This window comes from Leptidea sinapis, chromosome 15, assembly GCF_905404315.1.
Source record: "Leptidea sinapis chromosome 15, ilLepSina1.1, whole genome shotgun sequence".
Classification (NCBI taxonomy): Eukaryota; Metazoa; Arthropoda; class Insecta; order Lepidoptera; family Pieridae; genus Leptidea; species Leptidea sinapis.
In genome coordinates, this window is record NC_066279.1 from 6,663,832 (window position 1) to 6,690,425 (window position 26,594).

Genomic DNA, 26,594 nt, shown 5'->3' on the forward strand with positions numbered 1-26,594 from the left:
CGCGTCCGTACAAAGAATATATCGTCGACCTTGCTTGCCCCCTATTTATACCAGTGGGAGGCTCCTTTGCACATGAAGCCGGCTAGATTATGGGTACCACAACGGCGCCTATTTCTGCCGTGAAGCAGTAATGTGTAAACATTACTGTGTTTCGGTCTGAAGGGCGCCGTAGCTTATGAAATTACTGGGCAAATAAGACTTGACATCTTATGTCACAAGGTGACGAGCGCAGTTGTAGTGCCGATCGGAATTTTTGGGTTTATCAATAATCTTGAGTGGCACTGCACTGTAATGGGCAGGGCGTAGCTGAACGTCCTGCTCGTCTCGTCCCTTATTTTCATAAAAAAGCACACATACGGCGGGGAACTTCGCTTTATATAGTGGTATGTACAGATATTTTTGAATTCAGTGATATACTGAGGTTAAGTCTTAATACGAGGGTCCATTTTGGCTACAGCAACTTCAAGAGCAACAAGTTTAAATTAATTGTGGCATTTCAATTTATGATGCTCCAGGAAAGGCCACAGACTGCATGAATTGCGTTCCCGTCAGTAAACTGGAATTGTTTCCTTCCGTCGCTGTTTGGTGCGGAAATCATGGAAGCGGAGGCTCGAACGTTAACGACGCGACGTCGAAATGGATTGAATCAACAACCTGACAGGGATGATGGCTTTCGCCATTTCATAGTCGAGTGGAAATTTTGCTGAAGTAAATCATTTAGTATACTATTATTTATCAAGAACACAAAATATATTAAGTACTTCAGAAATTCTAATTACGCTGTAAGCATATAAATATTTTGGAGTTTCTGGGTATTTTCCTCTCCATATAAACGACATACAATACAATTAACAAGATCTACTACACACCTACTACATTTAATAATAATATAATAATAAGCCTTTAATTAATTCCAACAAACTTCAAATACATAATAATATAATCTTAAGACTACGCGTATAATATAAAAGTTATGTTATTGGAAACCCATTGTGGCTATAGGCCTTCTCCAGCTTACTCCATATATCATCTACCCATCTGTTTATTGGGCGGCCTCTTTTTCTTTTGCCAGATGGTCCTTCCCAAATTGTCGTTTCTACGTTCATCTTTTGTCCATGAATTTCGCCACATGACCTGCCTCGCGCCCCTTTTGTGTTACAGTGTACTCAAGATCATCTATCAGTTCTGTCGTTTTCCTAATGCTGTCACTTCTAATTTTTCTGATTTTCAACATACTTCTTTCCATCGCTTTCTGGCAAACTACAAGAATACTGTCGGGAATATTGATTGAAGTATAAAGGATTTTGTTTTTAAGAATTTTTGTTTGAAACATTTCAGTATGGAACAAGTTAAACAAGATTTAAGGTACCTAGCGTATTTTATTGTTGTAAGTTATTGCACTGAATTCAAACGTGGAAGATCATTCACCGAAGACGATCCTCGCTCAGATCACCCAGCAATGGTACTACCCGAAAAATGGTTAGTAGACTTAACACTTGGGAAATTTAAAGTGAGTCATTCGACCGAAAAGATCATGGGCTCTCTACTCTGAGATAGTAAAGGGGGTGGTCATGATTGAATATTTTTTTTTTTATGGAATAGGAGGACAAACGAGCGTACGGGTAACCTGGTGTTAAGTGATCACCGCCGCCCACATTCTCTTGCAACACCAGAGGAATCACAAAATTATCTTTATATGCTGAAGAAATAAAAAAACTGCGGAACCAAATTCGTTTGAAAGTAGCAAAATTTGTATAGTTTCATCAAGATAATGCCCCGGCTCAAAGGTCTGCTGTTGATGGATTCCTTCCAAGGTTAAAGGATTAAGCCATAGTCATACAGTGACTGAAATATCGAGGAGTGCAAGAGGAAGATGTTTTAAAAAAAAGTAATATGAAGTTTAGATTTAAAAAATAAATATAAGGCGACTGAACAGAAAATAAAGTTAGATTTAATAAAAGTTACCAGCGAAATACGCATTTCCTACGTATAAAAAAGACGATATTCTTGCAAGTGGAAGTTGAAATTAATTGAAAAATTTTATAACACACTACAAATATGCCTTTATAATATAATATATATAAAATTCTCGTGTCATGGTCTTAAACTTTGAACTCCTCCGAAACGGCTTGACTGATTCTCATGAAATTTTGAGTGCATATTGGGTAGGTCTGAGAATCGGACAACATCTATTTTTCATCCCCCTAAATGTTAAGGGTGATACACGAATTTTTTTTTTTAATTTTTTTGACATTTCTTTTTAAATTTGTTTGATTATGAGTCAGCATTAAAAAATACATACAACTTAAAATTTTCAGCCATCTTCGATCAACAGTTACTTTTGCATCGCGATTTTAATATCGGCAATACAACGTTTGCTGGGTCAGCTAGTATAATATAACAAAGCAGTAATATAAGGTAATTCTTTATACGCGAAGTCGCGGAGCATAATTACAACGTAATAAATACAAAAGCCGTATTGTTATGCGTTTTAATTGATATTAGTTGCTCAGCTAGTTATAGAACGGTCCACGCAGATGTGTGCATCGCAGCATCGTGTTTTGTGATGTGCTTGCGACAGATGTTTAGTAATTACACCGGCCTGTCCGGATGCCGTGCACCTGTGTTCGATACCGACCAACAAAAACTTATTTCAGAATGTTTCCCAGAAACTAACGTCTGTCGGCCGCATACCAGACAATTTAGTACTACTGTTAGTATTTACTGGAATCGTCCAGTAGATTGTAAAGGTCTAAACTGTTAACTGGAATTTACAAATATGAAAATGTTTGGCTGGTATATTTTACTTTGAGATCTATGGATGTGTCCAGTAGGAGGTTCCTTTGCACAGGATGCCGGCTAGATTATGGGTATCACAACGGCGCTTATTTCTGCCGCAGTAATGTTTAAACATTACTGTTTCAGTCTGAAGGGCGCCGTAGCTAGTGAAATTACTGGGCAAATGATTCGTAACATCTTATCTCTCAAGGTAACGAGCGCAATTGTAGTGCCGCCAATTGTAGGTCCATATTACTTCCTTATTATCATTTTATCTAAGAAAATTTGTATTTTTTCAATATAGAATCCAGGAGCGAACTCTATAATCATCCTCATAATGTGGGGACAGCGCTCATCCTTCCAATGAACATTCTATTTGCACAAATAAAACTGAAAACAAACTGTTATGAACGATGTAGGACTCGAACCCGCGACCGATTAAACGAAACCTTCTAGGTTAAAAATTTGTTATATTTTTAAAGTGATAACCCTCACTCCTGGGATTAATTACACAAATAAAACTGAAAATATTTTTTTTTTATTAACGATGCGGGCCTCGAACCGCGAACTCTAGCGTTCCGTGCGAGCGCTCTTCCCAACAAAGCCAACCGTTGTATTTGCGCCGATATATATTTATGATAATAAATAATATTCTTTTTTTTTCTTAAGCAAATGGTCGAAGTGTAGTATAAAAATATAAACCTTTTTTTTATAAATATAAATATTTACACGTCCAAAAATTTGACTTCAATTTAACGAACTTGATTCATTTCACTTTTCAAATGTGTTTGTTATGTTTGAAAATTTTTTTACAAATTCCACATATTTATTTGAATATTTTAGACAAAAAATTTCATTCTACTTCTACATCTCATAATCAAACACGATATAAAATGATCATACTTAAGTAGTAATTAGTCAACACCCTCATAATACATTCACATAGATAGAGTCTAAAATACCTAATGCAAATTTTTATATATATAAACTATTATATATATAATTTTTACGAAATAATTCTTGATGTTTTGATATATTATAGATATATAAAACAGTATTTTTTTTTATTATCTACAGAACAACGTCTGTCGGGGCAGATAGTATATTATAGTTATTGTCAGCTGTCCACAAAATAATATAAAGACATAAACATAATTTCAATAACTGACTTTTCTTTAAATTGTATATATTGAAAAATATTATGGATCCCAAATCGAAATAAAAACTATCCTATCCTCTCAAGTTGGACTAAACTGCACTCCATGAAGTAATCCCCATTTAAATCCGTTCATTAGTTTAGGAGTCCATCGTGGACGAACAACGTGTCGCGTAATTTATATATATTAAGATTTTCCAAATAATTTCAAGTTGCTTCACTTTTGGAGACAGTAACCATAATTATGTGACGAACTATTTCGTTAAATTATCTCTGATAAGATGTAAAGTTATCACCGCATTAATCTTATGTTAAGCAAATGATATGTACGTTTACATGTTTGCCAGTAATACCATATTTAACTGTTTTGGGTCATGTTTCATGAGTTTGTGTCGAAAGTGTGTACATGCATGTTCAAATATAATTAAATAGTTTTATAATATTTGCTTGCGTTCTTCATTTCCTAATCTTGACACCTTAACTAATTTTTCAAATGAAACTGTTATTAATGGTTTCTTTGGAGCGTAACTTTTACGATATGCAATATCGAAAAGAGGTTGCTCAAGAAGTAATTCAAAATACAATTTTGATATTGTTTTAAGTGAAAACCTGCTCATCCCTAATAATTGCATATAAGGAAATTTAGTTCAATATCATTTACATCGTTACTAACCAGGGCACATAGGTCAGATGGCCGTTGGGGAAGTAAAGTCCTCTAATGGCGACCGCGTACTGGAAGACGCACTACGCAGTGTTGGTAGGGGGATTACAATATGGTGGATTAGCAGTGAGACGCTCGCTAGATTATGGAATCTAGCCGGCTTCCTGTGCAATGGAACGGTACCCATGTACCACAACGACGCCTATTTCTGCCGTGAAGCAGTAATGTGTGAGCATTATTGTATTTCGGTCTGAAGGGCGCCGTAGCTAGTGAAGTTACTGGGCAAATGAGACTTGACATCTTATGTCTCAAGGAGACCAGCGCAATTGTAGTACCGCTCAGAATTTTCGAGTTTTTCCAGAATGCTGAGCGACACGGCGTTGTAATGTACAGAGCGTATCAATTACCACCAGCTGATCGCCCTGTCCGTCTTGTCCCTTATTGTTATCCAAAAAAAATATTAAGAAATGTGAGATACTGGCCAGTCAGTCATTTAATCACCGATTAACACAGTCACGAGTATTATATTGTTGTCACGCTGGTGATTTCTGCCTAATGCGCCTAAAGTACTGTCATGGTAAGATTCTGTCTAATCAAATTTCTTGCAACGCACAGCCGATTTGTGGAATCAATTACCGGCTGCTGTCTTCCAGAACCGACGCGACTTAGGGACCTTCAAGAAATGAGCATACACCACTGGTGATGCGTATGGGCAGTTGCTTCACCAGTCTCCATCCCATGAGCCTCTTGCCCGTTCGCCCCCTCTTATAAAAGTGAGCTCATTTAAAATACACACATCCTCTGATTGAAGAGCAGCTCCCTATGCAGGTCCATGCGCACGGGGTTCTCCGTGCAAGGGTTAGGCAGCCGGCGCGGGGCGATGAGGCCGTCGCCCCCCGCGCCCGCGTCTCCCTCCGTCACCATCGCCACTTCTGCGACCACCTCGGAACACCCCGCTGCCAGCGACACCCAACTGATTCCGCTACTTGCCGCGGTGCACGTCTCACCTGATCAAGAAAAACGCACATAAACTTTTGTAGAAAATAAAAAATCATATATTCGAATAAGGCAGGAGATATCAATTAATGCCTACTACTCGGCTAAGTCGAGTTAGTAAGTCTTTTATGGGGCGCTGTATATGCTTTTACAGCAAGATTCCAGAAAATGTTCAAAACAAAAATATTACGTTATTCAAAAGAATTGTTAAAAATCGTTTGTGTGGCAAAGGTTACTATAACATAAATGACTTTCTAAATGATACCAGAGATTGGGAATGGAGCGACCACCCTCAGGCTATTAAATAATTAGTTTAGTTGGAAAATATTACTTTGTGTAAACAATTTTTTTCGATGAAAAAAAATCCCGTTGAGTTTATTGCGCCCATTCTTCTCAGGTCTGAGGCATTCGTTTTGGAATGGATAGTAGTTTTTGGCTTTCAATAAGTGATGTCACATCCTCTTTTGAATAAAAATATTTGAATTTGAATTGCTACTTAGCTAAAGTCTATCTTCTCATTCAAACTGTCGTCTACGTAGCACTTTGTCCATTACAAACAATAAAGTCCTGACCGGATAATCGTCATAATTCATTTACAAACAAGCTTCATAAGATTGTTTTTGCTAAATATCTTACTGAATATTTATAGCATATAAAGATATAAGTAACATTTCCCTTTTCAACTCTAGCCTCGTTAGTTATTTCTAGAATAGGAGTAGAAACGAGTATTAAAATATGTTCTCTTTAAACAACAGTGGAATTACAGGAGCTTTGCCAATCATACATTCGATTAAAATAAAATAACAACCTATACTCTAACTTAACAGATATTAAGTTAGAGCATACTATAGATATGTTTTATAAATTGAATACATAACTCGTTGATGAAAAAAATGTCTTCTGCAATTTAGCTATGATTTGTGTTTGTGGGCAATATCGAATAACTTTAAAGGTTAACAATACTGACAATAATAATAATAATAATCGAAATATACCTAACTATCAAATGAATGTGGTTGTTGGTATATATTTTATAGTAATTCTCCTCGTAAATAAAGAAATCTAAATTTCAAATATCTAATGGCTGAGGGCAGCCTGTATAAGAATCAATCTACAATACAGGAAACATGCCATATTCAGCAGAATCGCTTTGGGCTCTTGCCAAAATATATAATAAAACTCTTGCGTACGTTGATGTACATCTACTAGTTGATACAACGCGGTTACATCCATTACTGTACCAAAACTGAATTAGTATAGAATAGAAACAACTTTATTAGCAACAAAATATACACATTACATTTACAATATTAATTTAAATCTGTCCGTCTAAAATCTAAATGATAAAACGACTTTTTTAAATTTTTAAAGTGTGTGGCGCGTGATTCCTTGCTAAAAGGAACTGAATCATGAGTACGTAGTACATATGTATCATATGAGTACGTACTCATACGAGTAAGGTTAGTGGAGAAGCTACCAACATAACTCTGCTTTTCAGCAGCCCCTCGTAACAGTTGGAAAAGACAGCTGCTGTAGTCTTCCGATTGTAATGATTGTGTCGTATTTTCTAAATACACATATAGAGTAAAATAATATAATAATTACATTATTGCATATTATATTTTGTACGCAAATGTATTTATATAACTTCCCTTTCTGAATTTATAAATCTTCCCTTTCTTGGCCTGCGTCTGTGCAGAATGGGATGTCGCTATACCAACTTAATGGCTGACAGGCTTGCCCCGCATCTTTCAGTGATAACTCACTCTGTTATCTCTACTTAAACATTTAATTGAGAAAATCTTTAGTCGTGAATGCAACGGGCAGCTACTAGTATTATATATGTATTTAGAAATGGGAACAGGCACTACTGCATATAACTAAGATATAAATATATTGGTAAACATGATAATAATACGAAATTGTATTTATTTATTAGATACATTGAATACCAGTGCTAATAATTTTATAATGTTTAATACTATTTTCATCAAATGAGACAAAACAAATCATTCTCACTCTATAACCCGAACTAGGTTAATCCTGTATCGGACTTAATCACGAAATATTGAGCTAAATCGCGTTTGACACACATTCTCACAGAAGCATGTGTAATCATCAGCTCAATGCTTACCTAATGAAGTAATCATAGTATTTCATACGTTTATATAACACAACAACTTACAAGAAAAACGAGTTTCAAATTAGGAATAAGAATAGCGTGTCTAAGCGGTCGGACACAAAGGCATGCCCAAAGAAACACAGCGATGAGACAATAATGATATCATCTATGTAAATAATGACGTCTTATTAGTTCTAGCGTCACCACAACCTTGCAACACTTCAGGCCGCCACACTGGCATCCGCTTTCTAAAGATGTACTTAACATTAAACTCCTTTCTTACGTCAACTTGCTAAGTTCGTTCATAATGTATTTCCTTATTATAGGACCAGAGGCTTGACAAGAAAAACTGCCAATCAAGAATTCTGGCTAACGTGGCTACAAATTTAATTATATATATACTGTCATTATTACATTTTTGTATAGTGAGTACCCAGAACCTTGGGTATCATTAAGTATAAAATTATGACTCCTATAACTATTTAAATTTGTTTTAGGCGTTACTTTTATATTGCGCCTTTACGTAAATGTTATTGTAACTTTTATTAATTACTTGATAATTATTGTTCTACGATTTTGCGCGGCTATACGAAACTATGGTTATTTAAAAAATGTTACTTAATAAACCTACTTGAATAAAAAATATTTATCTTTTACTTTAACACTTTCTGAAAAAAAAAACCCAGCAAATCCAAAATCTCCTTTTCATTTCCAAGCCTAATACCAAAAACTATTAATAGAAAACTTCCGCCAACTACAAATTTCGTGCAAGCAATGAAATAGGTTAGTGAAACAAAACCATATCGTCATAACGTGCCTTAACAATGTAAAGCGTCATGCTGCAATTGCAATCACAATGTACACTATCGTTGTGTGATATATGCCATTGTCGTCTGTCGGTCGTAAAAACTAGAATACCTTCACAATAATTATCTACCTGCAAACTTTACCATACAAATCACCGTACCGCAATTACTTTGCATTTCGGATATAAATCAACACAAAACAGATACCTAAAGAATTCTGGGAAGCAACGCGAATACGAAATCAGTTTTTGTGAGGTGGAATGTAGAATAGAACTTCGTGTTGGATGTTTTTTCCGGCGCCTCTTCGGTTGAAATTCTAGTCTATTCATACGTCATCCATCATTCATATAGCCTCTTTTGAGGTAGACAGAGTCTAATGATTCCGATCTTGACGTGTATAATATAATTTCCGTTTCTTAATAAATGGACCTCAGCATATATGTCTTGACTTGACTCTAGAATATGATTTCATCCAGAACTATTAAATAAATTTTAACGGGCACCTATCCTTGTGTTTGTACATTAAGTATTACCCCCTTATTCATAATGGTCCGCTTACTTAAAACAGGACTAAGACTAAACTAAGGAGTGTTTTTTCTCATTCTGACTAAGGTCAATAGAAGAAGATAGAGTGAGAATTAGCAATGCTTTAAGTTAGCAGACTATTATGAATAAGGGGGTTAATGTTCATGTATTATCCTGAAGTGGGGAAATACATACTATTGGCGCACTCTAACTTACACAATATATAGGTCTTACATTATTTATACATCTAGATAGAGTCTCTGTTAGACAACCGATAAAAACAGGCCAAGAATATTAGTTAAGTGTGCGTGACAAGCTACGTCTTACACTCGCAATTTATATGGCACTTTGTGTTAGTGTGCGTGAGTTGCTCAAAATAGAGGTTAGTTCTAAAGTCAATTTTTTTCGACGTTTTCACAAATGTCATATTCTATCTAGACGTATAAATGATATCTGTTTATAGATTAAATATATGTTAAACATTAAACGATAAATTTTAGTATCATAAAAATACGTCTACTAATAGAGGGATAGGATAGGGTTATCCAATATTATAAATTGAATTTGTTAGTTATATTTATAACCTGAAAAATCGAGATAAAAAAAATATAAAAACACCTAGTAAAATATTCAATGACTTACATTTTTCTACTATTCTTCTACGAAATCTTCAGTATTTACGAATACATTTCTAATCATCTTACAAAGGTTTGAACCTACCATAATCAGAACCCGCGTTAATAGACTAAATAATTAACCATTGGGATGAGAGGGTCATCAAATTTAAACTTCGGTAAAGCCACATAAGAGCGAACAAATATATAGCTACAATAATAATCAAGTCAATAATATCAAAAGCTTAAGCCAATTCAAGATTCATAAATCTATTCAGTGACCCCTAACCACACAGGTCACAGGACTTTCGACCTTGCCAACTTTGAGCGAATAATGTCTATGTATTCAATTATATTTGAACCTTTAAATAGATGTTAGAAAAGAAACACGAGTTTAATAAAGTAGACGTTTGCTTGCAAATGAAAACCATGTGAAGGAGGAACACATTTGAACGGTGCTCAGACAGAATATTTGTTTGTGTTTGCAGCAATAACAGAGGATCAGGGGAAACGGCCTCACAAGTGGCACAACCGACCTGCGTGCTGCAATCATAATATTTTCGATTCGCTCCCGCTCGTTATCGCCTCATGACCTCATTCCTAGCACTTAGACCGGATAGTTATGAACTTTTTAAAATTACTTATCAATGAGTTTTTACTTTTTTCCGATACCATTAGTGAGGCAATGCCGTTTATAAACTATCGACGATTCCTTCAAATAAGTTTTCTTTTTTACTATAGATTCTTTTGTTATTACAAATCAGTATTAGCGCTATATTAATTGTGTTCTCAGTAGGAAATTGAAATTAAGAGAGACGGAGCGATTGAGTAGCTAATTTTGAATCGAAATTACGATTTTCCTAATAAATTGGTGTGTTAAATGGTTGTACCAATGACGGGACGGAGATGATATAGGGCGACATAAATATTTGTCATAAAATTCCTAATGTGGCCTAAAAAATAGGAATATAGCTTTTTCGATGAACTAAGGACAAAATTTGTAGGGTTTTGTATTTACGTCACTTAACACTACACCGAACGCATTTTCTTGCGACAAAAATCAAATTTTCAATCTGAGAGGTGTAGTCAAGTCCTAGACAGTATATACTATTATTACTCATTAATTATACAACCTTATTAATCTGACTATCACATAAACTTAACACAAAAAATCGATTGTAACTTACAAGCCTCTTCCTTTTTTAGTCTGTCGAAAAAGAGTCAGTGGGAGGCTCCTTTACCCAGGATGCCGGCTAGATTATGGGTACCACAACGGCGCCTGTTTCTTCCGTGAAGCAGTAATGTGTAAGAATTATTGTGTTTCCGTCTGAAGGGCGCCGTAGCTAGTGAATTTACAGGGCAACTGACAAGCGCAATTGTAGTGCCGCAAAGAATTTTTGGGTCTTTCAAGAATCCTGAGCAGCACTGAACTATAATGGGCAGGACGTTCCAGCAGCTGAAAGTCCGGCTCGTCTAGTCCCTTATTTTCATAAAAAAAGTCACTAATATTCAAATAACTATCATTTGAATATTATATATAAATCTTGTAAGTAATTGTGTAACATATAATTTAAAGATACACAATATAGTTTTACGACTCTTACAAATATACTTTCGTTCCTCATTTACTCAACACTTTAGATGTTTGAATTTTTCTATACACAAGTCATTAAAATTATGGAACTACTTACTATTCATAATTATTCAGGTTAAGACACGGTTAATACAGGTGCCAGCATCGCAATGTATATTAAACAAACATTTATAAGTTGCTAGTAATCGTAGTCTTCATTTGATGAAACAATCTTACATGATAAAAAGGTTTTTTATTTTCACATGTTTCATAAAATAAACTTACTTTTAACATGATAAAAGTCTATAGCTTTTTCATTTTCACCTGTTTGATAAAACAATCTTACTGTTACTATATTTGAATTATCATTTATGCTGGCTTACTTTAGTTAAACCTATGTATTATTGATGGAAATTACAATTTCATATTAAGGAGAAGAGTAAACAGAAAACATGCAAACAAGGTATTTTTAGACAAGTTTTGTGGTAAAATATAGGATTTGGAGCTATGAACACTACCTTATCCTGTTACACATAACCTTAAGTCTTACTTGTAGGTTGCTAATGCTTATTGTTGGTTAAAGTTAGCACTCCAGAGCTATTATGAACTACCAGTTTTCTTTGCAGTTGAACAAGTTTTTTCTCGGCATCATGCATTTGTTTAGTATACTACTATCATAAAAGTTGTTCTTATAGATTTTACTTTATTATGTAGGTACATTTATTCAGATTAGTAATCAATAATGAGGATTATAAGCAATTAAGCAATTTGCGCCTGTTAAAATGTTACATTTTCGACCCAAGAATTTTGAAAATATTGGCTTTGTTACATAGGAGCCGTGAACTCATATCGCTCAAGGTCGCCGGCATTTAGTGTCGCCTTAAAAGGGAAACTTGCTCATTTATACTAAATTGATACTGCCGATTTCTAAGAAATTTTCCACGGCCGAAGCGCTTGCCGAAGCTAAATTCGTTTCGATTCAGTATCTCATGTTCATCGAAGAGTAACGTTCCGTCATACGGCGGGGCAGTGAAGTGTAAAATAGCAATTATTAAAGAGCCTACATGAATCGTTGCGCAGATCGCATGTAATCGGGGAAACGACTCTAGCGTAGTCTACCGGTGCATTATTACGGAACGAGCGGAAGCCTCGGTGACACATTATTGTGTTGCACATGAAATACGGCGAATGATGATTGATAACTGTGTCTGTCGCGTGAGCTCTCTTGTGTCATACTGCGCAGATGTAATCAACTGGCTGGAAGCTGATCTAACAATGCTTTGAGCTCATGATTTGATTAAAATAACGACAAGAATTAAAAAATTTATCAAGGCGAAGGTAATAAAACGTAATACAAATTTTCTAATCTATATATTTTACTAGCTAACTCTAAGACGTTGTTCTGTAGATAAAAAAAACTTTTTCATAGGAATTATCCAATAATATTTCAAAACATCAAGAATTATTTCGTAAAAAATGCTCACTGTTGTTAAAATGAAATTGTTTCACAGCGGAACTGTCATACCGTGCGTCAATAAATTCTCTCACAGAAAATATGTCCATACAAAACAAATATTGGAAATAAAACTAATTATGGGTCATAAATCGAAATAAAAACTATCCTATCTCTCAAGTTGGACCAAACTGCACTGCATGAAGTAATACCTATTTAAATCCGTTCATTAGTTTAGGAGTCCATCGCGGACAAACAACGTGTCACGTTATTTATATATATTAAGATATATATAAATACAATGTCCTCGTGTTTGTTTCCCGTGAACTCCTAAACTAATGAAACGGATTTTAATTGGGATTACTTCATGAAGTGTAGTTTAGTCAACTTGAAAGATAGGATAGTTTTATTTCGATTTGGGACCCATAATTATTTTTATTTCCAATATTTGTTTAATATCGACATATTTTCTATGAGAGAATTTAATGACGCACGGTTTGACAGTTCTGCTGTGAAACAATTTAATTATAACAACAGGGAGCATATTATACGAAATTATTTTAAGATATTATTGACAAATTTATAAAAAAAAAAAAAAAACAGTATTTTATTTATTTTTTTACAGAACAACGACTGCCGGATCAGCAAGTATAACATAGAAATAATTATAGTTGTGTATACATTATTCTGGTAAATTTCCTTTAGGCGACTTGAGCCGACTTTGTCAGAACTAGCGTGATAGCTCAGTCTCATTCAATACTCACAGAACAAAGTGCTCACTAAAATAGTTTAAATTTCTAATAACCACAAACTTCTACTTTATACAGTGTGATCTCTATTCTCAAAAACTGGCAGCATTACGCGCAGAAATATTGATCACAAATCTAATTTGGTAGTGCGATTGACAGCAACGCATAACTGCGCAGCGGGCTCGGTGTACGTCGAAATCAAAACCCCCGCGCGTATTTTAATTAGAATTCGGATTATTATAGTCCTTATATTAAGGCGAAGGATAAACAGAAAACATGCAAACAAGGTGTTTTTACACAAGTTTTCTGGTGAAAATATAGGATTTGGAGCTATGAACACTACTTTATCCTGTTACACATACCCTTAAGTCTTACTTGTAGGTTGCTAATGCTTATTGTTGGTTAAAGTTAACACTCAAGAGCTATCAGTTTTCTTTGCAGTTTAACAAGTTTTTTCTCGGCATCATGCATTTGTTTAGTATACTACTATCATAAAAGTTGTTCTTATAGATTTTACTTTTTTATGTAGGTACATTTATTCAGAGAAGTAATCAATAATGAGGATTGTAAGCAATTAAGCAGTTTGTTACATAGGAGCCGTGAACTCATATCGCTCAAGGTCGCCGGCATTTAGTGTCGCCTTAAGGATTGGTCTCCGCTGCGCTCCAACTAGATACCGCACTACCTAAGAACAATAGCCTTTTTATTACGGCAACTTTATATTGTAGTGTTATTGGCTATTTGTGAAGATGCTTGTGTGCGTTTTGACACATAACGGAATCTTTAAAATTTTGTAACTTATATAATATGCGCTTTTTTATTTCTTGAAAAGGCATAAAATGCATTTATTTTCTCAAAATTGATTCCTTTAGAATTCTTATTGAGGTCATTTCTAATAACTACTAGATACTACTACCGCTTCGGAAACAAATGGCGCTCTGAGAGAGAAGAAGCGGCGCAAGAAACTCTCCCAGCATTCTTTTTTTGCGCTCTTTTCAATAAAAATATACAATATTATACACTCATTTCTATCGCTATAAAATAATCACAACAACAATAATCACCGTCCCAGGCTGTCCGATCATTTAGATATTCAGCAGTGGAGTAATAGGATTTGCGACACAGCCATTTTTTAATAAAACATTTCAATTTATTTATAGATAATGCCTGAACAGTGGCTGGGACTTTATTATAGAAGTGTATACATTTACCCTTAAAGCTATTATGTATCTTATATATGTAGTATTATTTTTAAGAAGTTTTACTACGCAACCAAATTTTAGTCTAGTTCGAGTCTGGCTCGAGTACGCCCACTTGGGCGTTGTATTAGTTGCCGCACTTTGCGTTTACGCCTGCGGCATTTAACTGGAGCGCAGCGGAGACCAATCCTTAATCTAAATTAAAGTCATTAATTTTTGAAAATTTCTTGTTAAATAATGAATCACTACCACCGCGTTCTTTAATGCGCTCTTTTACTAATAACTAATCACATTTTTTTGAAGCTATTGCATAGCTTCTATCGCGGGCCTTGAGCGTGGAGAACGAATCCAGAAATTCCGTAACGAATAACCTAACACTTACTTACTAGATGTATATAGATATTACGGCACGGTCATTACAGTTGCCGTGGAACAGCGGTTATCACGTATGCTTTTTGTGCAGAAGATCCCAGGTTCGAGCCTAGGTAACATCTTGATTTTTTTTTAATTTCTTTATTATTTTAATTTTTATTATTATGCCAAGCATTTTTATTTAGTTTCACCTGTCCCGTTTTCTGTCTGTAATCAAAGTTAAATTTTACTAACTTCCCGTTTGCGTTTTTTAAAATTAATTTTATCAAAAAAAAATACTGCATAAATAAAATAAATAAATAATTAAAATTGCATAAGTTGATAAAAAATGCTATGCAATAGCTTTACCGCGGCAGTCCCCGAGTGCCACACGTCTTTTTTTTTTTTCAAAACGAACCATATTAATGTTAGGTTATGAACAGTCATCGTAATATAAATTTAATGAGATCTTCAACAATTACTATCAGATAGATAAATAAACAAATCTTTGAATATCTGTTTACTAAAACCCGGAAAACAGATGTTAGCATCATAAAAATATTATACTTAATAACATTCACTTCGTTCGTAATATGAAATGCCCTTGGACGTAAAGGAGAAAGACGAACAGATTTTCTCGGGGAGACCTTATTGGAAAGGGGCCGAGACTCTTTGAAATCAAAGGTCAGAGCGTGACCTTGTGCTTGATACTGCTCTTCAGATGTTTCATGATGAGAAATATTTCTTTGTTAAAAAAAAGTCGACTTTTACAGATATCGGAATGCACAAACAGAAATATTTATAAAAAGATCGGAATATATTTTTATTTGGTTTGTATCGTTTTTTTTGGTTTTAAACCGACTTCCAAAAGGTTATCAATTCAATCGGTATTTTTTTTTATGTATGTATACCGATTACTCTGCGATTTATGATACGATTTACGTAATTCTTTTGTTTGATGCGAAATAGATGCCATTTGGTCCCATTAAAATTTTACATAGTTTGGCCCAGTAGTTTTCATTTTATGAACATTTACATGAAAATTTTCATCTACCTGGATGACATAATTGTTTTCTGTGTACGGCTTTTTTTTGAGTTTTCATTCAACTTGATAATATATTATTATTAACTGACACTAAAACGTAATAAAGGTACCTACACTCGCCACGCGTGACTTTGAGCGGGATAGCTTCGTCTAGAAAAAAAATAACCCAAGCGGACAGATACGCAAGGCCAGACAACCTAAATAAATACAGTAAGTAAGCTGTTTATAATATTAAGTTTTATTTTGTTTAGGGCTTGGCACTGACTTAAAACCTATCAATAGGTAGCACATATAAATAATAGTATTTTATTAATATTAAAGGTAAAGGTTTATAGTTGCATAAGAGGTGTATTAAATTAAATTTTTAGTTATTTGATACTTTTCAGTTTTTGAAGTCGGTTTTTTTAAAAGTAGTTTATTTTTTTCAGGGTTGCGAATGGGTTACGTTAAATATTGTTAAAACTTCGCGACAAATTTTGTTTTAAATTCTTTTGGAATTCAGTCATACGTAACGCCGTTCAATTAAAAAAAGGTTATCTGGCAAACATTTTCAGTATTTAGCACATAGTGTTATAATATCATCTAGAATGGTATGGAACACTTCTTGAGTGCGCACAGCAATATCTATCTTATATGTATAAGCCATTATCGCCAAAATAGTGAACAATAAAATACAATTAATATTGATAATATATTTAAAAGGACATTTGGTAGTTTCAAATTGATTCTCATATCAAAATAAACACTTTCATAGCTTCTGTTATTTAAAATAGATAAACTGCGCCGTTCACGCCACATCATTTTATAAATATAAATATTTTTAATAGTTACGACGAAGAACAACCGAGTGCGCGATACTGTGGTACGGACCGGCGGCGGGCGAACTCCTGAATAAATTTAAATCAAATTTGCAATATTAACAAGGGATCGTGACAACATAAAGGCTACGTGTTCTCATACGACGTCACGGGTAGCAGCTTATATTATAAATTTTGAATTAGTTGACAAACTATGTACAAATTAGTTTTCCTGCAAAGTGTACGGGAGCTAGCTCAAAGGTTTACTAAAGTAATTATTATGTAGTTGTTATATGATAATGATAATTTGTAATATTATTTCATTACTATAGAGAAATTAAAAGGTAAAGGTAAAGTCATATTATGATAATATCATTTATGATAATTATTATCTTTTTGTTATCTTTTGCACTGATATTATCCACATAATCCAATGTTAGTCTTGAGCAAAACATTGATTAAAATCGTTGTTACTACATAATTGAAAAACTATATAGCGTTAAATAAATAAAAAGCGGTTATGTTTGTATAGAATTAAATTCTTACTCACATAATGTCTTCATAAATATACATTTAATGTTAAAATATTCTAGTTTTATATATTGTTTCACATCTTATAGACAGTTTACTATTGAGGTTGATAAGAGTAAGTGCATAGTGCCAACATAACTGTGTTATACGATTTTTATTAGCTTCACCTGTATGTTTGTATGTTTGTAACCGACTTCTTTGGGCGCGATTTTGACCCACTTTAAACGGCTAGATTTCGTTCAAACTTTGTAGATTTATCGAGGACCGATGACATTACACTAATTTGATAACAAAATAATAGTTTAAAAAAACTAAAAAACACGCTTTTTATAGAAAACCGAACTAAAAAATAGAAAATATATTTTAATAAATTTAAATTAAGAATAGTGTTTAAAATTTCAATAAATATAAATTAATAATAGTGTGAATAAAAAAAATATATAAAAAAAAGCGTGGGGTGCTTTTTAAGATATTATCAAAATGATAATCACTCTACTCATATCTGTCAATAAAATATTTATAACTATTGACACCATGCACCCCACGCTTTTTTTTTTATATATTTTTTTTTATTCACACTATTATTAATTTATATTTATTGAAATTTTAAACACTATTCTTAATTTAAATTTATTTTCTATTTTTTAGTTCGGTTTTCTATAAAAAGCGTGTTTTTTAGTTTTTTTAAACTATTATTTATTTAAACATTTAATTACTGACCAAGTCTTGTTTTAAAAAAATGTTATCTCACTTTGCCTTACAGCCATTTCTCATTCCATTCATGCCAAGGAATACGATGGTGCAACACATTTGACAGTATATGTTAAAGTCAGCGTTATTGTTAACGTTAAATTTAACTTTAACAGCTAAATGCAACCTTTAGTGTCATTTTAATCTGTTGCTCACAAACAAAAAAAGATATTCCGAAATCCAACCGAGCGAATCTTGGGCGCCGGCTCTCATCAAATATATTAACATAATTCGACACATAAGCGTGTTTTCCATAAACATTGAGACAATTGATTGACGCAACACAAACTGACCCCTGACCTATGGATATTTTTAGATCCATCCAACCTTATTGCTTGCACAAGGTCACTCCCGTGATCATTTACTGAAAACAACTGACGTCATTATGTTGTTCGAAGGCTAGGCTGCTAATGCCGTTAATCTTGTAAAGAGCATTTTACATCATTGATATCTATACCTAGTTTTTGTATGCATTACACATACAAGCTAATCATTTCTAATTATACTTTTTTTTAGACAATGGAATAGTGAATAACATTATGGACATCCCATCAATATATTTACAAAACATATTAACTTCCTTACCAGCATACGTACTTCGATTTCAGTTTTTTGTATAAATCAAGACATAAGTTGCTTTAGATTTACGTCTTATTGTTTTGTGTGCTCATCGTATATTGAGCATACTAACAGTGGGAGGCTCCTTTGCACAGGATGCCGGCTAGATTATCGGTACCACAACGGCGCCTATTTCTGCCGTGAAGCAGTTTTGTGTAAGCATTATTGTGTTGCAGTTTAAAGGGCACTGTTGCTAGTGAAATTACTGGGCAAATGAGAATTAACATCTTATGTCTCAAGGTGACGAGCGCAATTGTAGTGCCGCTCAGAAATTTTGCGCTTTTCAAGAATCCTGGGCGGCACTGCATTGTAATGGGCAGGGCGTATCAATTAACATCAGCTAAACGTCCTGCTGGTCTCGTCCCTTATTTACAGAATGATGTAGAATCGTCATAGTCACTCTTTATGATACTAATATTATTCAGTACCGGTATCTTCTAGATATACCTAATTCTCTGTGCATAAGCGACATTAAAAATCTTTGTATCTAAGTCTCGCTGATTGAGAAATGTTTTATTCTAGATTCAATATTCACCGGTTGAAGCTCTTATTAATTGATATGCCAATCAAGTTTCTCTTTAAATAATTTACCGATAGATGGACATGTGCATAACCTACATAGTATGCGATATTTTGCTTAGTTAAGTTCAAATAGCAAAACGCATACATCGAATAATAATCTGTGCCATATGATGGATGTATTTGATCATTTGAATTTAGATTCAATAGCAGAGAAGGAAATTGCTGTAATTTTTCTATAGATGAATAAACATACAAATGATTTATGTTTTCTTTAGTGTTAATTCCGCAAATATTTGTTTTTAAAACAATTCGACACGTGTTTCGCCTCTACACGAGGCATCCTCAGGACGTGTTGTCTCGCCAAAATCTGGCACGAGACTGCTTTGCCAATATTTGCTTTTAAAACAATTCGACACGTGTTTCGGGAGTCTCGTGCCAAATTTTGGCGAGACATCACGTCCTGAGGATGCCTCGTGTAGAGGCGAAACACGTGTCGAAATGTTTTTTTTTTACATATATTTATTAATAAAAAACAAATTTTACATTGCGGTTTCAAAGCAATAAAAACCACTGAGGTTTGTACAATTGCTAAATTAAGTCTGCACCAACAGAGTTAAATTAATAAAAGAAAAAAATCGTTCACAATTACTTAGCTACACATTATAATTATACAAATAAAAGTAAAAGTACTTGATACAATTAATAGTTAAGCACGATAAGTTGATCGGTGGTCAGTCAAGTCTTAAAAAGTATTTTTTTAAATTCTGTTTTAAGTCTTATAAAATATTGGCGGAATTAACACTAAAGTAAACTTAAATCATTTGTATAATTATGGATTTCCGCAAAGTAACGCCTAATTCATTAAATTTACAAATTAAATTATTCAATCTATTATGAGACATTATAAATTTAATAATCAAGGTGTGAGAATGGGTGGGACTGCGAACTTATCTACCTCACACTGATGGCTTCCCATATAGGCCCTAGCTAATGCTAGGAATATTTACGTATTTAATAGGTACGTGAGAGTTTTATTATTTTATGATCAAACTTTTTATGTATAGTTACAACGTAATTGAGATACGATCACTGCGTAGTATCTGTGGGTTGAGACTGATTGAGAGAATTATGAATGCAGTAATACGAGCGGGCTGTGGTCTGAAAGAATATGTTGTGACAAAGATTGAGAAAGGAATGCTGAAATGGTTTGGACACTTGCAGTGAATGAATGAAGAAGGAATGACTAATCAAATATATGAGGCAATTGAGTGTGTGTGCCTCGACCAAATTGGAGAAAGGTACAAGTTTTGAAAAAACGAAAGGTCGTCCAAAGCACCCTGAGCGATCTTGTATAAAAAGAGCAATGAATGTAGAGGAAACGCGTGAGGCTTGTAAGGATAGAAGCAAGTGGTATTCTGTTGTCTCTGACTACGACGGGAAAAAGGCGTGATTGTATGTATGTACATTTTGGTATAATTAATGTAGATTTTGGTTGTATTTGGAAGAAATATCCTTTAGAAACACTGGTATATTACTGTAACTGGTAAAATTAAAAATTTACTTTACACAAATAAAATTTGAAAAACAAAATTTTATGAACGATCCGCGTTCCGTGCCGGTGCTCTAACCAACTGAGCTAACCGTTCGAGTAACGTATCGTCATAAAATCTTGTATGCTTTGTTCAACTCTCAAAATTACTTTATTAGTTGAACAACGTGTATTGCATATAGCAATGGCTATAGTATGAGAGCATGCACAGATTAAGTATTATATTTATGTGTAACTTATGACTACATACATAGCCAGTCTGTTGTTAAAAGATACGATGAATTAAGGACGTTGATTCTGTATAATACTCTGTGTCCTCTATTTCTTGCTATTTTTATGTTTATTTTTATGGAATAGGAGGACAAACGAGCGTACGGGTCACCTGGCGTTAAGTGATCACCGCCGCCCACATTCTCTTGCAATACCAGAGGAATCACAAGAGCGTTGCCGGCCTATAAGGAAGGTGTACGCGCTTTTTTTGAAGGTACCCATGTCGTATCGTCCCGCGCACAAGGAAGCTCATTCCACAACTTTGTAGTACGAGGCAGAAAGGTCCTTGAAAACCGCACTGTGGAGGACCGCCACACATCCAAAAAGTATGTTTAATGCTTTTAATTAACCCACTAAAATCTTTTGAATAACGTGAAAAAAGAATTGTTGCGCTGCGATAGTGATTTGCCATGATTTATGCCAACGAGAATTAACCGATTGTATATTTATCTAATCAGTTTCATACCTAATACAGCCTCTAAATATTTAAAATAATATTTAATATTAACATTGCTATATAGACAAGCAAGCAAAAAAAATTCATTAATATTTGTATTAATCATAGTTTTTGTAAATTTTTGTAAGATTTTTCATTCTTTGGAAACAAAACAGAAATACCAACAAAAAAGCAAAATCTTTACATTAAAAACTAATGTATTTAACGTGATTTTCACACATACTTTAACCGTCGCGTCATAATATGAGTCATACAAGTTACAACATAGTGAATTGTAATTGTTTATAGTTTACACCGCAATAATCTCCTACATAAAACTTCATTATAGTTTAAAGTACTTACATACGAGAAGCGGAAATTTCAATCCGTGATACATAAGACAAACTCAAAGAATATTTATGTTTTTATACGCTTTATATTAGCTTCACCTGTATGTTTGTATGTATGTTTGTAACCGACTTCTTTGGGCGCGATTTTGACCCACTTTAAACGGCTAGATTTCGTTCAAACTTTGTAGATTTACCGAGGACCGATGACATTACACTAATTTGACTAAAAAATGAAAAATAAATAATAGTTAAAAAAAACTAAAAAGCACGCTTTATATAAAATTCAACTAAAAAATAGAAAATAAATTTAAATTGAAAACAGTGTAAAAAAAAAAATAAGTATTTTATTGTAATAAAAGCGTGGGGTGCTTTTTAAGATATTATTAAAATAATAATTCTTCTACACCCCACGCTTTTTTTACAATAAAATATAATAATTTTTTACACTATTTTCAATTTAAATTTATTAAACTTTTATCATCGCGGAATTTTAACATTGTAATTATTATGACGGGTACCCCGTGTTCTTAGTTCCGCCGTGACCACGATTCATGCAATTGGATCAAAATATCGGCATCAAATGTATAAAATATATATCGTGAGTTAATAATTACAATATTTATTTATTTTTATTTTTGTTAGTACGGGCTATGCCTAGTTTGGGCAAGATAATTTGTGTAAAAGTGCGTCATTATTATAGTGAACTACAAGAATTTTCAATTTGGAACATTATCTTTTTTGTCGATAAACCGATTTAAATACATAATCTGAGATAACTCACGCTTATATCTGTGAAAACCACCGCCAAACCCAAAAAGACAAAGAGAAAAATCATCTGAACATCGTTGATAACAACTAAGTAGTTCTACAATTATTTTAAGTGTCAAATGATAATAGATTTTCTCAAATACCTTTCATATTCAGACAACGAACAGTTAAATTAATACCTACTATAAGAACTCATTGGCAACTAGCTGCTGCCCGCGACGTTGTCTCTGTGTGTGGACGTTATAAAGCAATAAAAATATCGTGACTGCATCTAGCGGCACCACAAGATGTAGCCTATATGTTATGCCGACCAATATTCATGCCCAATTTAAGTTAAATCTAATCAGCAGTGTGTACGTTTTCCTCGGACGTACAGAAAAGACAAAATTTCAAAAAAAAAACTTTTTGGGTTCGGTATAATCAGGTAGTTCGTACACAGATTGACAGAACAGATTGATACAATCACCCCGTAGGGACCTATAGGTATGTTATCTAATATGTTACGTAAAGATCGAATTCCAAACGATGAATCAATTTAAGGTAACACATGGGTTTTAAAAAGTACAAGTCAAGGTGACGCTAAATTAAAATAAATCTTCACAATATTATGCACATTTCTTTCATAATCTAGATTCTAGAACAACAATCAACTCTTTACTCTCTAAATAGGTACAATGTAAACGAAACACGCCGTGATTTTTCATTTCTTAACAGCAAAGCAAGTATTTTCATAACTATTTTCTCGATTTACATTGCGACCTACATCTATCTCTACAAAATCATCCATCGGCATATAATTTACAAGACAATCTTATTCTACACTAGCTGCCCGGGCAGATTTCGTTCTGTCAAAAGTCAATAGTAAAAAAAAATGATGAAATTTAGTACAGAGATAAGGACATAAGGCAAATTTTTGTCGCGAATAAAAGGCTTGGCGGGGTTGAAATAGGGGATGGAAATGTGTATGAAAGTTCGTCATTATCGAAGATATCACCATGAAACTTTTAAATACTTGTTCTAGCGTTTTTAAAATTTACACCTGTGTTGGGTGAAAAGGCGGATGAAAGTCCTATAGTTGGTAGCTTATAAAAATGTTTTAACAACAGCAGTTTGTTGTGTATTATTTGCAAACTAAGTATATAAAAAAATAAAAAAGTAAGTTGCACAAAGTAACTATTACACGCGCACGAAGTCGTGGGTAAAAGCTAGAACTTTATAAACGTGATCATACTCATTCTAATACTCTATGGTCGGTACCGCCGTAACCGCTAAGTCTATGCATTTTAAATCTGTAATATCTTCGAAAATATTCATTTAAATTACATGCTGTAAAGGGCCATATTGATCTATATTAAATGCACAACGTATTTAATGTACTTAATTGGATAAGGATTAATGCTGTATTGCTTAAAATCGCTACGTAAACAAGCCATTATTTCTCGTAAAAAGTAAAGGATAAAAATTGGGTTATTCCTCAGACATATACCAATGGGAACTTTTTTGTAGTCTTAGAGATCTAAGCATACATAGGAACATGCATAAAATACATACATACATATACATACATGAATACACAGGGAAGCGACTTTGTTTTATATAGTATTGTTATATAGTAGTGATAATGTGCCGGTTATGTACCGTATAGTAGTTATTAATTAGCATAATGTTAATTAAATTAAATTATTATCATTAATTTGAATATCCTTTTCATTAAGTTTAACACGTTCTCTTTATTTACCGGGGCGCTATTGAAAATCTAGCTCAATAATATCTTATGTAAGCAATATGCTAATGATACTATGGAAGCTGCATCTACTTGAATTATTTGAAGCCTTATTATACAGCCTTTATATTAATGAAGCTTATAAACTGATAACATTTTCGTATTTCATTTCATTTATTCATTAATAATTATGATTACAAACATTGCTTTTTGATGCCTAATATAATTATATTTTACCAGTGCGAGGATCCTTTGCACAGGATGCCGGCTAGATTATGGGTACCACAACGGCGCCTATTTCTGCCGTAAGGCAGTAATGTGTAAACATTATTGTATTTCGGTCTGAAGGGCAAACGACTTAATATCTTATGTCTCAAGGAGACGAGCGCAATTGTGGTGCCGATCAGAATTTTTGGGATATCCAAGAATCCTGAGCGGTACTACATTGTAATGGGCAGGGCAATTACCATCAGATCAACCTCCTGCTCGTCTCGTCCCTTATTGTCACAAAAAAATATGACATTCAACAAATACATTGAATTTAAAACACATGTAATTGCAACTAACGCTCTTTGATAAAAGTGAATATTTATTGCCTTAGCGAGCGATTGCTTCGTACTCGTATCACATAATATTACTCCCATTTGCGATCGAGAAACATTAATGATATGCGTCCTAAATTCTCGATAAGTGAGCCGGTTTCAATTGAACGTTACACAAGATATCAAGGTGATGTGGAATTACATATTAATATTATCTAAGTCTAACCTGATACTACGGATGTTATGTACAAGTCTTCGGTGCTTTATGTGTACTACAATGCGAAAAATCACCTACTTGATTGTACAGTAACAACTGTTCGTTGATTTATACCCCCTTATTCATAATAGTCTGCTAACTTAAAGCATTGCTAATTCGCACTCTGTCTTCTTCTATTGACCTAAGTCAGAATGAGAAAAAACACTCTTTAGCAGCTGTTAGCGGACCATTATGAATAAGGGGGAAGTTTAACATTTTTAGGCAGAAATATTAATTTGTTATTATGCAAAGGTGAAATTTATTGGTCTAGAATTGGTATAAACAATTTGCCTGCACATTTCAGCAAAGTTTTAATTCAGTATTCTATACAAATAAGAGATTCAACTGTGTATTGACTCGCGCGATATCTCTAGAACCATAAGGGATAGACTTTTTCCCGAATAGAGGTCGATTTATTCGTATCACAAAAGTTCTTTCACATCACAAAAGATTTCAAATAGGCACTAATATTTCATCTTAGTCTCTTTGGCTGAGATTTATAGAGTACTTAGACTTTGCCCAGTCTTTACTTGTGTAAAACTTAGCTGAGTGTAGCATAATCTTTTATTTCGTTTTTATGGTCTTTTGTCAGAAATTCGACTGAAATTATGCTAAGACAGCTCAATGCAAAAGTCAAGTTCGCGTTTTTTTTTAGGATAGTAAGGTACGAGACGAGCAGGACGTTCAAGTGACACTTTGAGACAGTATAAGATGTTAAGTCTCATTAGCCCAGTAATTTCACTAGCTACGGCGTCCTTTAGACCAAAACACAGTAATGCTTACATATTACTGCTTCACGGCAGAAATTGGCGCCGTTGTGGTACCCATAATCTAGCCGGCAACCTGTGCAAAGTAGCCCCCCGCTGGTTTTATCACACTCGGCTAAGTTTTAAGTAAGTTAAGTCTGAGCATAATCTAAGTACTCTATAAATCTCAGAGCAAAGTCTCAATTTACTATAGATCTCAGCCAAAGAGACTAAGATGAAATATTAGTGCCTACTTGCAATGCATGCGAGTCTGAGTATGATTAGAGTCTATGTATGATTCCTGCCGCCGAATTCCACCTTCGCACGACACGCCACAAGTTAGGATATCATCCGCAACATCTGGATGTGTGGCGGTCCTCCACCGTGCGATTTTCAAGGTGCTCTCTTCCACGTACTAAAAAGCTGTTGAATGAGCATCCTTGTGCGGTGTTTCCGGGATGATACGACATGGGTACCTTAAAAAAAAGCGCGTACACCTTCCTTAAAGGCCAAAATGCTCCTGTGATTCCTCAGGTGTTGGAAGAGAATGTGGGCGGCGGTGATCACTTAACACCAGGTGACTATGGAATAGGAAGTTTGTCCTCCTATTCCATAAAAAGAAAAGTCTTAGTACGGTCTATAGATCTCAAGCTTAGTATTCAGCCTACGCCCTTTGGTATGTAGTGCGTATCAACAGTAAATCACTCA

At 34.1% G+C, this 26,594-nt stretch overlaps 1 protein-coding gene across 1 annotated transcript in view; it reads right to left on the bottom strand.

Annotated features, from left to right (window-relative positions):
* Positions 1–26,594, bottom strand: part of LOC126968254 (actin-associated protein FAM107A) — an 83,176-nt gene that overhangs the window by 23,300 nt on the left and 33,282 nt on the right. Inside the window, exon 2 of the mRNA XM_050813142.1 lies at positions 5,392–5,602. Coding sequence (XP_050669099.1) covers positions 5,392–5,519 — 128 coding nt within the window. The 5' untranslated portion in view covers positions 5,520–5,602. The remainder of the gene's footprint in view (positions 1–5,391; positions 5,603–26,594) is intronic.